This window comes from Propithecus coquereli, unplaced genomic scaffold, assembly GCF_000956105.1.
Source record: "Propithecus coquereli isolate 6110/MARCELLA unplaced genomic scaffold, Pcoq_1.0 Scaffold1, whole genome shotgun sequence".
Classification (NCBI taxonomy): Eukaryota; Metazoa; Chordata; class Mammalia; order Primates; family Indriidae; genus Propithecus; species Propithecus coquereli.
In genome coordinates this window covers 14980309-14993424 of record NW_012133857.1, presented here as the reverse complement: position 1 = coordinate 14993424, position 13116 = coordinate 14980309, and the positions used below count along the sequence as shown (strand labels likewise).

The following is a 13116-nucleotide window of genomic DNA, read 5'->3' as shown; positions in this document are numbered from 1 at the left end:
CTGAGCTGAAGAGGGGCTTCAGGTGGGCTCCAGACAAGGTGCACTATTGGGGAGAGGGCCATGGCTTTCATCAGATCTGGTGGCTTTGCTGCCTAGAGGGGTGCTGGGGCTCCGGGTCTGGGAGGCAGGGCTGCCTCTAGTCCTGCCTGGCACGTTCTCCCTGGGAGGGCACATCTCCTCCCTTGTTGCGTTTGGAAAGCTGCTGCCTCTGTCTCTCTATCCCCTGCTGCCTGAATTCCCTGCCGAGGCTGCTGTGGCCCCTCACCCCCACCCTGGCAGTGAGTCCTACAGAGAGGGCCGCACGCAAGCAGTTAAGGCACGGCTGGACTGCTTGGAAAACTCAACTTTAATGGCCCTGACCCATCTGTCTGAGTCTAGTAGTCCAGGGCACAGATGAGGGCCACACCACGCTTTATCCAGTGTCGCTGGGGCTGGTTGCTAGGGATCTCCACAGCAATGACGTAATTGGTGGAGTGTCCTGTGGTTGATAGTGTTCCTGAGACAGGCAAGAAGGGGGAAGATTTAGGTCATGCCCTGTCACAACTAGAGCAGAGACAGGGTAGGGGCAAGGCCAGTGGGGTTGACAGACTAAGCTGAGGACAGGGAGGGGTCCCTCACCTGACTGGTGAGTGGGTCTGGCCAAGGCTCAGGTCTGCCCAGGGTTATTGCACCAGTGATTTGAGGATGGGAATGGAAGAGTTGATGCCACTTTTCATTGCCTGATAGACCCAGCCCAAGCCCATCCCTGCTCTGGGCCTCAGTTACCCCTCTGAATCCCCGATGGTAGGCTGGGGCTCACAGGCTCCCAGGACCCAAGGTGGATCTGCTGGGAGGCAAGTAGGTGATCTGAGCCCTTGGCCATTATCCTGTCTGCTTCTGTCCTGGCCTAAACTTCTGTTGGCCTTCCTGTTCGCCTAATCTATGTCAGTCTAACTGGCTTGGGCTGAGCTGGCCAGGCTGGCTCATTCCTAGGCCCCCACCAGTAGTGTAGGCTCCCCGTCCCGTGCCCATACCAGCACGGGTCAGTGTCTTGTAGATGGGGCACAGGTAGAAGTCTCGGTCCTGGGCCTTGCGGTTGGGCACCGGCAGGAGCCAGATAACAGCCATTTCTGTGTACAGCTCCTTGGGCCGAGATTCAGCCAGCTGGAAGGCCACTGGATCCCAGCGGGCGCCTTCTAGGAACAGTCCATGGATATAGCACCCTACTTCAGGCCTTGTCTTGAACTCTGATGGTGCCTGGGACATCACCTGTCATGGGTACACAGACACACTCAGACACCAACACCCAGAATCTGGGTTAGGATATGGGTCAGGAGGCACAAACTCCCTCCTGAGAGGTGCTGCCTGCCCATCACTTACCCACCATTTCAGCCTGCAGCCTGCAGCTGTGCCCTGCCCTTGTGGGTTTCCCTGGGACTCATGGCCTCTTCTGGCCTGGGTCTTCCCACCCTCCTGCTCAGGGGTGTTCTGACTGCCAGTCAACTGTGGCCTTAGTGCCCCTTCCTGCCTGGGCTGTACCCTAGCCTGTCACCTGACCTGGCCCTTTGTTGTGCCCAGACCTTGAAATCAAAGGAGATGGTGTCGATGGAGATCACAGATTTGCGGGCAAAGTTCTGCAGGGTGCCTGTCAAGAATGCCTGAGGGAAGAAGAAGCCACTGATCCAGAAGACAGCTGGGATGCCACCTTGGATCCAGGCCTGCACAAAGTTCAAGCGTTGCAGCAGGTCCATGACCCATGAGGACAGTGGCTTGAGCGATGGGTAGGCCTTGGCATTCCAGAGCTCGGGCACAGTATTGTTATACAGGCTGGCAGCCATCAGTTCCAGCTGCGAGGACATCACCACCAGCCCCTTGATTGCCTTGAGCAGGTCTTGCAGTGTCTGTGCGATCACTTGCAGCAGCCGGTTGTACCTATGGGGCCGGTGGCAAGGTTAAGTGGGCAGTGGGTTGGGGTTGTGTGGTAGTATCTGCGCTCCCTAGGAAAAACAATGACAGACAGTAGCAGCTAAGAGCATAGAGCTGGATCAGGTGGCCTGGGTACAAATCCCAACTCTGGGCCTTGGCAAATGTGTGAATCTGGACAGGTCACTTAACCTTTTCTGGGCCTCATCCATAAAGTGGGAATAATAAAAACGCGGCTGAGTGAGAGGATGCATGTATAGCACTTGGCATGGTGCCTGGCCCATAGTGACTCCCCTGTTGCCATTTCTCTACAGTCCAGTGGCTGCTGACTCGGGGTGGGATGTGTGGCGGGGACGTTACCTAATGACCTCTTGCACCAGCACTGTGTTCATTGATTCCTCATACAGCACGGGGTACTTGGTCATCACCCGCTGCAAGTTGATAGGCTCAGGTACCTTGAGCAGAATGCTCTGGGCCACTTCCTCTACTATCTGCAGGGGCAAAGGACACTGGGAGTCAGGGCTGGCCCCTCTTCACCCCTGTAGGATTCCACATGCAGAATTCCTTCCACAGGGCTGCAGGCAGCATGGTGGAATGCGGCCCTGCCCAACCCTCGGGCCCCTGCCCCCTGCCACTACCCACCTCCTCCTGGCCCTGGCCACCCACAGAGGACGATTTGGGTTGCAGCTGGATGATGGCACCCAGCAGAGCAAACGTCTCATTCTGGGCGAAGGTGATGTTGGCATTGTCATGCAGGCCGAAGATCTCAGGCATGTCATTGAGTGGGAGGCTCTTGATGTAGGAGAGGTAGCCCTAGGAGGTAGGAGGGCTGTAACTGAAGCCCCTGCCTTGCTCTACTGCAGCCTTCAGAATAACCCTCCAATTGGGCTCATCCCCACTTGTCACGTCCCCCATTTGTCACTCCTGGTTGTAACCCTTTCATATGTCCCTGTTGTTCTTGGGACTCCATGGCCTCTAAGGCACCATGTGGTGCGGCCCTTGCTTCCCTCCCACTCCCCTTTTCACTGCTGTCTACTCCCTGCCTCTCCATTCAGAGGCTCAAACCTGTCATGCTCCCTCCTGCCACAGGCCCTCTGCACTGATGACCCTCCCAATACAGCTCGGGCTCATGACGCTCTCCGCACATGTTCCTCAGGGAGCCCTCCCTGACTGCATAGTCGGCCTGGTTACCATTTTGGAGGTCTGTCCCAACCCTCACTGAATAATTACACTCAGGGAGTGGCTGAGCTGAGTGGGAGTTGGCCTCTCCCCAGAGCCAAACTCCAGGGGGCTGGGACTGACTCCACCTCCCTCACCCTGGCTATCCTTGTGGGATGGATTAATCAATGAGAAGAAGCTACTGGAGGGCAGGGGCCATGTCTCCTCTCACCCAGCACCAAGGTATTCACAGGACCTCAGGACCCCAGTTTGGCAGGCCCCTCCCACGCTGCCCTTGGGGGTGGGCTCACGTTGAGGTCATAGGTGGGTTGGATCTGGTGGTAGACACCCGAGGTGCTGTAGCAGTGCTCAGGGGAGAGTACAGCGGGGTTGTAGAAGTCCTCCAGGATGTTCATGACGCAGCGCCGGTCCCAGTCATCAGTGACACGGCCCCCGTAATTGATCTCACCTGCTGTGTACTTGAGGACCTATGGAGCACGTGGGTGAGGGTCCCCTAAGTGCCGGAGCCCCTGGCTCCCAGCCTGTCTCCGGCCTACCTTGTAGGGGATGTCATCATATTCGTCCAGAAACATCTTGAGCTGGCTGATGCAGATGCGCAGGTCTCCGTCTGTGAACTCGTAGGGGATGTTGAAGCCCAGGGGCCCAAACTTACGGCGCTCCAGTGCGTTCCCATGGAACAGGCACAGAGACAGCAGCAGGGACTTGAACTCCATCACCTGCGGGAGGGGGGGTATGTGAGGGGCGGGGATGGGGGCAGGTAGGGCGGGCATGCACCAAGTCTGCCTCACCTTGTGACAGGAGTTGAGGAAGTCATCACTGAGGCTGCTGTAGGATTTCATCAGGTTGGCCTTGACACCACGTGGTGGCTCGATGGTCATCTTGGAGCCATTCTGCAGGATGGACACTGGGAACTTGTTGCTGGGAAGGCTGGTGAGCCACAGGCGGAAGTCTCGGTGCACCTGGTGGCCATGGCTCCATATGAGCATTGAGACCCAAACCTGGTGGCCACCCCAACACCAGGCTCCCTCCCACCCAGGGAGCCTGGGACTCCACCCCTGGGGTGGGCCAAGCAAGGCTGCATGGACAACTGGGTTAAGAATATGGGCTTTGGCAAGTCCCAGAGTGTCACTGATCTGTGCTGGGTGGCTCTGGTCAAGTCGCATTGCCACTTGTACCAGTAACTCAGAGGGTCATTGAGAAGATTGCTCTAGTCGGTGCATGGTTACTGAGCGCTTTCTATGTGCTTGGGGCTAGGCTTAGTGCTTTGCAGGATCATCTCGTTTAAGTCTCATCAGTCCCTGATGGATGCATTGTGTGTCCGTTTAGCAGGGGAGGCCCCAGTGGGCCTGTGACAGGCAGGGTGGCGTACCTTGTCAGGGTTGATGTGCTCAATGAGACGTTCTAGGGCTGGCATCCAGCTTGGTGCCAGGTGGCAGTTTTGGAAGAAGACCCACTTGCCCCTCTCTATGGAGCTGCGCATCATGGCTTCCGCCCGAGGGCCCTGTGTGGGGAGCACTGGGTGGTGGGGAGCCAGCTGGCCCCCGCCCACAGCCCATGCCCTTCCTCCCTGCCTAGCCCTTACCTGCCCTTGGCCCAGGGAGATGGCAGAGAGCTTCTTGGAGAACTTCATTTCTTCAGCAAACTTGTACAGGTCTGCAGCAGGGTCTGTGCCAGGTGACAGCACAAAGATGAGGGGTGTGGTGGAGTTGGAATCTTTGAACACCACTGACAGGTTGGCGGTCTGCAAGGGCAGGGAGAGATGCTGGAACCACATGGTGCTGAAGAGAGACAGGGACCAGGACAAGGGAGGGGCATCCTGGGGTTTGCAGAGAGATCCCAGAGGGGCTGCTGGGTGGGGCTGAGAATCTCCCAGAGACTATGGGGTGGGCGGGAGTTCTGGCCTGGCCAAGGCTGCAAAGCAGTCTATCCAGTTGCAGCCAGGGCCCTGGGACCCAGGGTGGGCATTATCCCAGGGTGCCAGTCCTGCCTGGGTGCCAGCACTTGCCTGGGGCTCAATGAAGCGTGGTTCCAGGTTGATAGCCACAAAATCCTGCATGGCGTTGGTAACCTTGTCCCCACGCAGGCAGCGGAGGACTAGAAGCTTCTGGAACTGGTCCAGGTACTGGTCCCAGATGCCAGGCAAAGGCTGCCTGCAACAGTACCCATATCTCCCTGAGAGCTGGCCTGTGGGAGATCACTGGCCCCAGGGAATCTGCTGGCTGGACAGCAGGGGAGGGGGTTAGCCCAGGGACAGAGGGTTGGGAGCTCAGGGCAACCCAGGTGGCCACAGCTTCAGGGCAACCCAGGTGGCCCCTCAGAGAAGGCTCCTGGGCAGGCCTTTTCCTAGGGTCTCACCCCCTTGATGTGCCCATCCTGCCATACTCTGGGACCCTGCTAACCGGTGGGGCTCAAGGCTGTCAAAGATGATCCGGAATTCTGAGAGGTGCTTCACAAAGTCAGAGGAGAAGGAGGAAAAGGCTGGCAGGTTAGAGAGTGCCAGGATGTCTCGCCAGGCCCGGTCTGACAGCCAGTCTGGTGCAGGATTCTCAGTCATGGTCTGGATGGAGCCCCCAGACAGGAGGTAGCGCCACTCACTCTAGCAGGGGACAGGGGGAGGCTGGTGCCAGGGCCTGTGGCCAGTTGTTCCCCACCTCTGTGTACCCCAGCACCCTCGCCCGGAGAAAGTGATAGTAGAACAGGTCGGGGTTAGTGTCCTCACTCCACCTTTTCCTGGTTGTGTGCCCTTAGGGCAAAGGATTGGACCTCTCAAGGTCTCAGTCTCCTATTTGAAAAGTAGGACAAATCAGAACTCTAACGGCTTCCCAGGCAAAAGCCCAGTGCCTGGCACACAGGGCTCTAGCAGTGGTGGCTGTCACTCCCACCATGTTGGCAGGGCTTTCCAATACACCACGTAATACCTGGGGCTTCTTGGGAGTGTGCGCTCCTGGCCAAAAAGGTGTGGGAGGCTCGGGACAGTCTGCTCACCCACACACTCTGAGAACCTTCTCAGAGTTTACAGCATCACAGCTCACAGTGAACTCAGGGTCTTCTGGCTGGTTTTTTAATTTTAATTTTAATTTTTAAAAGTTTTTTAGAGATAGGGTCTCGCTGTCACCTAGGCTGGAATGCAGTGGCACAATCATAGCTCACTGTGGCCTTGATCTCCTGGGCTCAAGTGATCCTTCTGCCTCAGCCTCCTGAGTAGCCAGTACTATAGGTGTGTGCCACCACGCCCTGCTAATTTTTAAATTTTTTATAGAGATGGGGTCTCAGGGTCTCATATGTTGCCCAGGCTGGTCTTGAACTCCTAGCCTCAAGCAATCCTCTACGTTGGCCTCCCAAAGTGCTGGGATTATAGGCATGAGCCACCACACCCGGCCTTCAGGCTGTTTTTAACCAAGGAATTGTGTGTCCTCTGCCCCTTTGCTCTTGCCGTGTACTCGTGCCCAGCTTTCCCTTTCCTTCCACCCTGTTCTCAGGCCAGCGGCAAGGGCTGGCCACCCACCCAGCCGTCCTGCTGCCCATGCACCTGGTTGATCTTGCCCTCGTTCATCATGATGCGGACACACAGCAGGAAGGCGAACATCAGCTTGTGCTTCTCAAAGAGGCTGCGGCAGACATTGCTGTAGAGGCTGTAGGTCAGGTAGCGATTGATGTTGCTGATACGCTTCTTGAGGTGGTCTGCAGGGCACAGAGGTGATGGCAAGGGGTGGGGACAGGTGAGAAGAAGGCAAATCCCCGGTGTCCAGCCCAGCCTAGCTGTCTCCCCAGCAGCCATGGGGCAGCCTGGGCCTCCCTTTGGGTTACTTGGTGTTCCCAGTGAAGGGGCTCTGAGGAGAGGTGTGTGATGTTCCTTATGTATTGTGAGTCTGATATGAGAGTGTGTTCAGGTGAACGTGGGCATGAATTTACACGCATCTATCTCACAACGGAAATGTGTCCACATGGGTCATATCTACGTTGGAGTGGGCCCCTCGTGTGCGCCGGCGCCAGCACTACCTGCCCTCTCTGAGTTGGCAATGCCCGAGAGGAAGATGTTGAGAAACCACTCGAGGGAGTACTGGTACATGGGGTCCACGTTGGCCAGGTCAGACACGCAGAAGAAGAGGATCTGGGTGCGGACGGCCACAGGTATGTACTCCATGCGTGTGAGGTCGATGTCCTTCTCTGTCTGCTCTGCAATCCTGACCTTGGCCTGGGGTGTGGTGGGAGGAGGGTCCAGCCCGGGCAGGCTAGCAGAGCAGAAGGGGAAGGTGGGTGGGGGGTGGGGGCAGGTGGGGTGGGCAGGCAGTTGCTGACCTGGATCTCAGCAGCCTTCATCTTGGAAGCTTCCAGCACCTTAATGAGCTCCGTGTCATCCACAGGGTTGCCCTCGGAGGAGCTGAGCCGGTACAGGATCTGATCTTCGATGTCTTTCAGCTCCTGACGCATCTTGGCGTTACTGATAATCAGCTGGTTCTTGGCCTCCTCCAGGTCGGGTCGCTCCTCAGCCACTACCTGGCCCAGTAGCTGGTCCTCTAGGCCACTGCCAGTGGCAGGGGACACCACGTCTGTAATAGCTGGAGGGCCAGCCTTGAGCCTGCTCATGTAACTACCTATGCACCTGGGGCTCTAAGAGCCCGGCCTCCTTGCCAGTGTCAGGCTGGGAGGCCTAGCCTCCGTCTCAGGCTGAGGACTAGTGCACACCCTGCCTTCAAAGTGACCAGTTCTCAGTGAGACCTCGGGTGGCAGCCTGGAATCCTAGCAGGGGCCATACAGTTGGATATGTGACTTGCTGGGGTCTCCAGACACCTCCCCGGCAGGAGGGAGCTGTGGGTGACCCACAGGGACAGGCCTTAAGGGCATTTTCACACCCTGGCTTGTGGAGTGGTTCATAGTGGCCACTGGAATGGAGGCCTTGGCATGGAGCAGGCCTGTGGGGTGTGGGCTCTGTTTGGTGACCAGCGAAAACCATGGGGCCTGGGCTTATGGAGGCAAGGGGAGGAAACAGGGGTTGGGTGCAGGGAGCCAGAGTATGCCCAGCTCAGGGCTCTGAGACAGCTTTGGGGATGAGGGCACAAAGGCCTGGCAAGGGCTAAGCTGGAGAGGAAGTGTGCCTGGAAGGGGTAGGGCTGGTGCTGGCCAGGGGGGCTAGGGACCCTAACCAGGGAACCAGATGGGTTGGGGGCAGGGGTTCTTAGGTGGAAATGGTGGCAAGTAAGGGGGGCTGGCAGAGGGGCTCGAGAGGCCTGGAATGCCTTCCTCTGGGAGGAAACTGTCGGAGGCTTTGAGTCGGGGAAAGTCCCACTGAGTCCTGGCCTGGGGGTGGGAGAGGGGCAGCCAGGAAGGCGGAGACAGCACTCATGCTTGGGGTCCCCAGGGTTGGGGGCTTACCTGGGTGACAGGGTGAAGTTGATGAGGGTGAGTTTGGTGGAGATCTCAGGTGTGTAGTGTGGGTTGGGGAGCTTGGTGGTGATGTACATCCTGAAGTCCTCGTGGTAGGGGATCACTGTGTCCCCCAGCTTCAGCACGGTGTTCCCCTGCTGCTTATATGTCTGTGGGGGGTGGGACAGGCAGGCGCTGTGGCCTGAGCCTCACCCGTGTGGCAGGGAAGGGAGCTGCCCTCTCCCCTGTCTGGGCCCCAGGCCCCCAGCCCCCACAGTCCCACCTGCTTGAGCAGCACAGGCTCCAGGGCCGGGTCCAGCTCCTCGCCCACGTTCTCCAGAAGACACGGCTTGCCGAAGCGGATGGCGTTCTCCATGCTGCGCAGGAAGTCGCGGTCACTCAGCTTGAACACATCCAGCCCACTGTCCTTCTCCTGCAGGTCAAGGGGGCAGGTGGGGTCGCAGGGGCTGAGAGTCAGCATGGCAGGCGGGGGGGCAGGCAGTGCTGCCCAGTGGGTGAGCTCACCATATTCTTGATCCACTTGTTGGCCTGACCCTGAGGGTCAATGAAGTGGGTCCAGCGCTGGGAGAACTGGTTGATGACCCCGTTCTCCACCGACAGTGTGTCGTTGGGGAGGCCAGCAATCTGCGGAGGGCCAGGCGCAGGACTGGGTCAGGGTTTTCATGCAAGCTGGGCCTCCTGGGGCATCAGCTACTCCCAACCTCATGCTCTGGCTGTGGACTTCCCTCTCCTATTGCACCCCCTTGGAGGTGGGGGGAAGGTGACAATGTGGGCAAGGTCTCAGCCCCCAGGACCCCTGCCTCTCTCCTGCTCCTGGCCTGGCTCCTGGTGCCCTCCTGTGCTGGGCCTTCCCATCCTCTTACCTACTGAGTCCTCACTCAGTGGGACCATCTTCATGGGGCCCGCACCCTATCAGGCCTCCTGGCTTTTGCCCATGCTCAGCCTCTGCCTACAGCCTCTTCTCTCCCTTTGCCAATTCTCCCTGCCCTTCAGACACAACTTCTTTTAGGAAACTTTTCTTAACCCTCACTCCGGACACTGCTCCCCAACCCCCACCCCACACTCTTAAAAGAACCGCTTAAGCCCGCTCCCCACATTTAGCTGGCATCTGTGCCACACTCGCCCAGCTTTCCTCTCCTCTCCCGCCCACCACCCTCTTGCTGGGCCCAGGAGGGTTCAGAGGAGGGTTCAGGCCATGGAAAGGAGAGTGGAAGGGAGGCAGGAGGCTCCTGGCCCAGCCTGGACATGGCACAGGCCCTGTCTGGTCACTCCTGCCCCTGGGGTGGGCACCTGCCACGAGCGAATCTTCACGGGGTTCCCCAGTGTCCCAATCAGTGTTGGCTCCGAGGTATGTGGAACATCGTGGATCATGAGCTGCTTGACCCAGCTGTCGTAGAGCACTGTGCGGTACTGGCCCTGGGGAGATGCCAGACTCAGGGGCCACCGCTCCATGACACCCGTGGAACACTCCCCACCTCCCACTATGCCACAGCACTCAGCAGTTGCACACAGGGGTGAAGAGGTCAGCTGTGGAGCCAGACGCCTGCATTCTAGTCCCACTTTGGGTGACTTCTTTGGCCTCCACAAACCCCAGCCCCCATCTGTGAAATGGGGGTGATACTAACAATGCCCACCCATAAAGGTGGCTGCGAGGACTAAATAGAATACACGGAAGGAGTGTTGAGAACAGAACAGTACCCGGCACAGAGCAAGTGTGGAAGTGCGAGCTGCGGCGAGGTGGGTTTTCTGGCTTTTTGTGCGCCTCGCAGTGCCTGCCTCTGAGAGGGTGCCTGCTACGTGCTTGCTGGACGGCTGAGTGAGGGAAGAGCTGCCCTGCAGTCCCCTCGTGGAGGTGAGGCCAAAAGGGAGGGCCTCTCTGGACAGAGCTGGGGGCTCCCTACCGTGAAGGGGCCCAAGTAGGCCACAAAGCCGGCAGCCACCAGCACGTCGCCGGAGATGTTGTCGAGCATGTACTCCAGGTTCTCCACCGTCTCCTGCCAGCGCACCTTCTCGTCCGACAGCCCGTTGATGAGCTGCAGAGGCAGCCCCATGGGGTTGGGCTCTGGAAGGCTTGGCTGGGGGCCTGGGGCTGCCAGGCAGGGGGTGTGGACAGCCACCCCAGGACCCGCCCACGCCCCAGGCCCTTTGGCCTTGCCAGAAGAGGGTGCGCACCTTGTCAGCGCGGCCCAGCCGCTGCTCACACTGATCACACTTCAGCTCCAGCTCCTCCTTCTTAGTGATGCATTCTCGGTACTTGGCCTGCATGGTGGCAATGCCGTTCTCCACCTCAAGAAGGCGCTGCTTTGCCTCCTCCAGGACCCTCTGGGTCACCTCTAGGTCTTCCTGGGCTTCCCGCAGGGCTTGCTGCAGAGGCCAGAAGGCGCACGGCTAGCTCGCCCCGTACCCCAGGGAGGGGAGCCCACCCCCGCCAGCTCTGCTCAGCCCTCACCCGCTTGGGCTCCACGGCCTTGGCCACGAAGTGGTACTTGTGCATGGCGCGCACCCACTGGCAGATGGAGGTGCAGGCCTTGGACACCTTGGCAATGGCGGCTGGCTGGAACTCTTCATTGTCGATGTATGGCTGGATGGCTTTGATTACTACCTCCCCAATGTTGTCCTGGGGTGGGAACGCTGGGCCTTAGGGGTCTGCTTCTCAAGGGTGGCAGGGGAGGGGCTCTGCTGGGAGGTGGGGCTGAGGGACACCTTGATCCTGCTTCTATGCCCCATGCCCCATGCAGGCCTCAGTATAGACGGGCTTCTCCTTAAGGAACAGCACAGCCCAGAAAGGGAGCCAGAAAAGGAACTTCTCTGTCCCCAGAATTCTGGATAATATGATTAGAGAGTTCTTCCTTGGAAAACTGTGGCAGCTTCAAGATCTGGTTACACACAAGGCCCCACTTGAAAACTCATCTGAAGACCAGGGCTGCCTCCTGAAGGCAGCACCACCAGCAGGTAGAGGGGAGGGCATTGTTCTGATGTCCAACCGGGCTCATGTTCAAGGGGATATTAATTCCCACCCCGAGAGCCTCCAGGGCTCTTGTCCCACCCAGGGAGAGTCCAACCCCGTAGTTCATGACAGGCCCAAGAATGTGCACGTGCATGTTCACGAGCCCCCAGAGGCCAGAGCTTGGGCCCTACATGCCGGCTGTGAGCACTCCTAGCCTGGGTGCTTCTCTCAGAGGAGCCTGATGAGGCCTGCGGGGCCTCTGGTTTCCTGTCTGATGGAAGAGGAGGAGGAGGGATGGGGACACACACAGGGGGTCCTGCTGCTGCTGAGATGCGTGTGGGAAGTGCCCAGGGCCCAGACACTGACACATGGTGGTAGGCAGTGGCCCAGGTGGGACAGGCAGCTGCACAGGGGCCCTCCAAAAGGGCTGCGGGCATCAGGCTGACCTAACTCTGGCACAGTCCCTGAGAGAGCACGCACCCAGGGACACTGACAGCCCCAGATGCACAGAGAAACCCAGAGACAAAGAAAGCTCAGATGCTGAGGCTGAGGGAGAGAGGTGATGACTGAGCACATGGGGACAGTCTTTGCTAAGGTCACGGGGTTGCAGGGAGGAAAGGGCATGATCTCCAGGCTGTGGATCCTCAAAGTGACTGTGGGTGACATCCTATGGGGCTGCTCAGGTCCCAATTTCCTCAATACCCATCTGTTGGTGGTTCTGTCTGTCACCATACCAGAGCTCCTTGGGGCCAGGCTCTGGTCCCAGTCAGCTGTGGGCTGACTCTGCAGACAGAGACCATGGCACATGCAGACGCTGTGGTGGGACAGGCTCCTCTCCGGCTCCACTGCCCTGCGGGTCCTGTCCTCGCTCACGGGCTGGCCTGGATGCCTGGCATGCTCACCTTGTCAAACTTGAAGAGGCTCTCGAGGAAGCGGCCTGGGTCCTGCAGCAGCCCCTTGCCTGGCTCCCAGTAATCATCCACCTTGGTGCCTGGTTTCTCTCCAGGCACCTTTTTGGGCTTGATGCCCTTCATGATGCACACAGCTTCTATGACCAGCTTCACACCTGGGGGTGGCCTCTGCATGGCACGCACCTGCAGGCCAAACACAGGTGGGGAAGAGGAAGGCCCATCACGAGTGGGTACCCCTAGGCAGGGACCTTGCCAGAAAGGTTGGCCCCACCAACCAAGTCCTGACCACCACAGGACAAAGGGTGTACCCAGACCCAGCCTCAGCCTCAGCCTGTGGCCCCTGACTAGGCCCTGGGGGCTGGTACAAGGAGGGCAGGACAGGAAGCTGGGTTCCAGCCCAAGTTCTGCCCTCTCTTCTTGGTACCCGGTCCCCAAGGGATGGTGGGGGAAGGGCCTGGGGACTAGGACTCAAGAGCAGCAGAGAGGGATATGAGAGGGAGTGCCAGGTGTCCAGTTGCCCACCTCGGTCACGTCGTTCTTGTTGAGGTTGCGCAGGCTGGCCAGGGCTGCATCCAGGGCTGGCAGTGCCTCATCCAGGTCCTTCTGAGCATCGTCGGCAATAGCTTGTGCCTTCCTGGCCTTATCATTGGCCTTGATCTCTTCTGCCTGCACTGAATTCCGGGTCTCCTCAGCGATGGCCGTATCCACCTGGGGAGCCAGGGAGAGCCCAGCTGGTGGCCAGTGGCAGGCCCAGGCCTGCCCTCCTCCCCTTTCTCCTTTCCGTGTCTCAGT

At 58.8% G+C, this 13116-nt stretch overlaps 1 protein-coding gene across 2 annotated transcripts in view; it reads right to left on the bottom strand.

Annotated features, from left to right (window-relative positions):
* Window positions 1-323: 323 nt before the first annotated feature.
* The window catches only part of DNAH1 (dynein, axonemal, heavy chain 1), a 96223-nt gene continuing 83430 nt past the window's right edge, over window positions 324-13116 (bottom strand). The window contains exons 56-79 of one of the 2 annotated variants that reach the window (XM_012665784.1): window positions 12847-13032; window positions 12316-12507; window positions 10916-11083; window positions 10639-10830; window positions 10368-10499; window positions 9757-9882; window positions 8971-9090; window positions 8729-8878; window positions 8455-8615; window positions 7381-7606; window positions 7081-7276; window positions 6611-6762; window positions 5481-5677; window positions 5087-5231; window positions 4664-4822; window positions 4451-4582; window positions 3870-4040; window positions 3618-3797; window positions 3372-3548; window positions 2545-2715; window positions 2263-2393; window positions 1560-1911; window positions 1014-1248; window positions 324-496 (exon numbers count right to left, since the gene is read on the bottom strand). In XM_012665784.1, the coding sequence (XP_012521238.1) occupies window positions 375-496; window positions 1014-1248; window positions 1560-1911; window positions 2263-2393; window positions 2545-2715; window positions 3372-3548; window positions 3618-3797; window positions 3870-4040; window positions 4451-4582; window positions 4664-4822; window positions 5087-5231; window positions 5481-5677; window positions 6611-6762; window positions 7081-7276; window positions 7381-7606; window positions 8455-8615; window positions 8729-8878; window positions 8971-9090; window positions 9757-9882; window positions 10368-10499; window positions 10639-10830; window positions 10916-11083; window positions 12316-12507; window positions 12847-13032 (4173 nt within the window). In that variant the 3' untranslated portion in view covers window positions 324-374. The remainder of the gene's footprint in view (window positions 497-1013; window positions 1249-1559; window positions 1912-2262; window positions 2394-2544; window positions 2716-3371; window positions 3549-3617; window positions 3798-3869; window positions 4041-4450; window positions 4583-4663; window positions 4823-5086; window positions 5232-5480; window positions 5678-6610; window positions 6763-7080; window positions 7277-7380; window positions 7607-8454; window positions 8616-8728; window positions 8879-8970; window positions 9091-9756; window positions 9883-10367; window positions 10500-10638; window positions 10831-10915; window positions 11084-12315; window positions 12508-12846; window positions 13033-13116) is intronic. The other variant, XM_012665777.1, reaches the window with a different exon arrangement.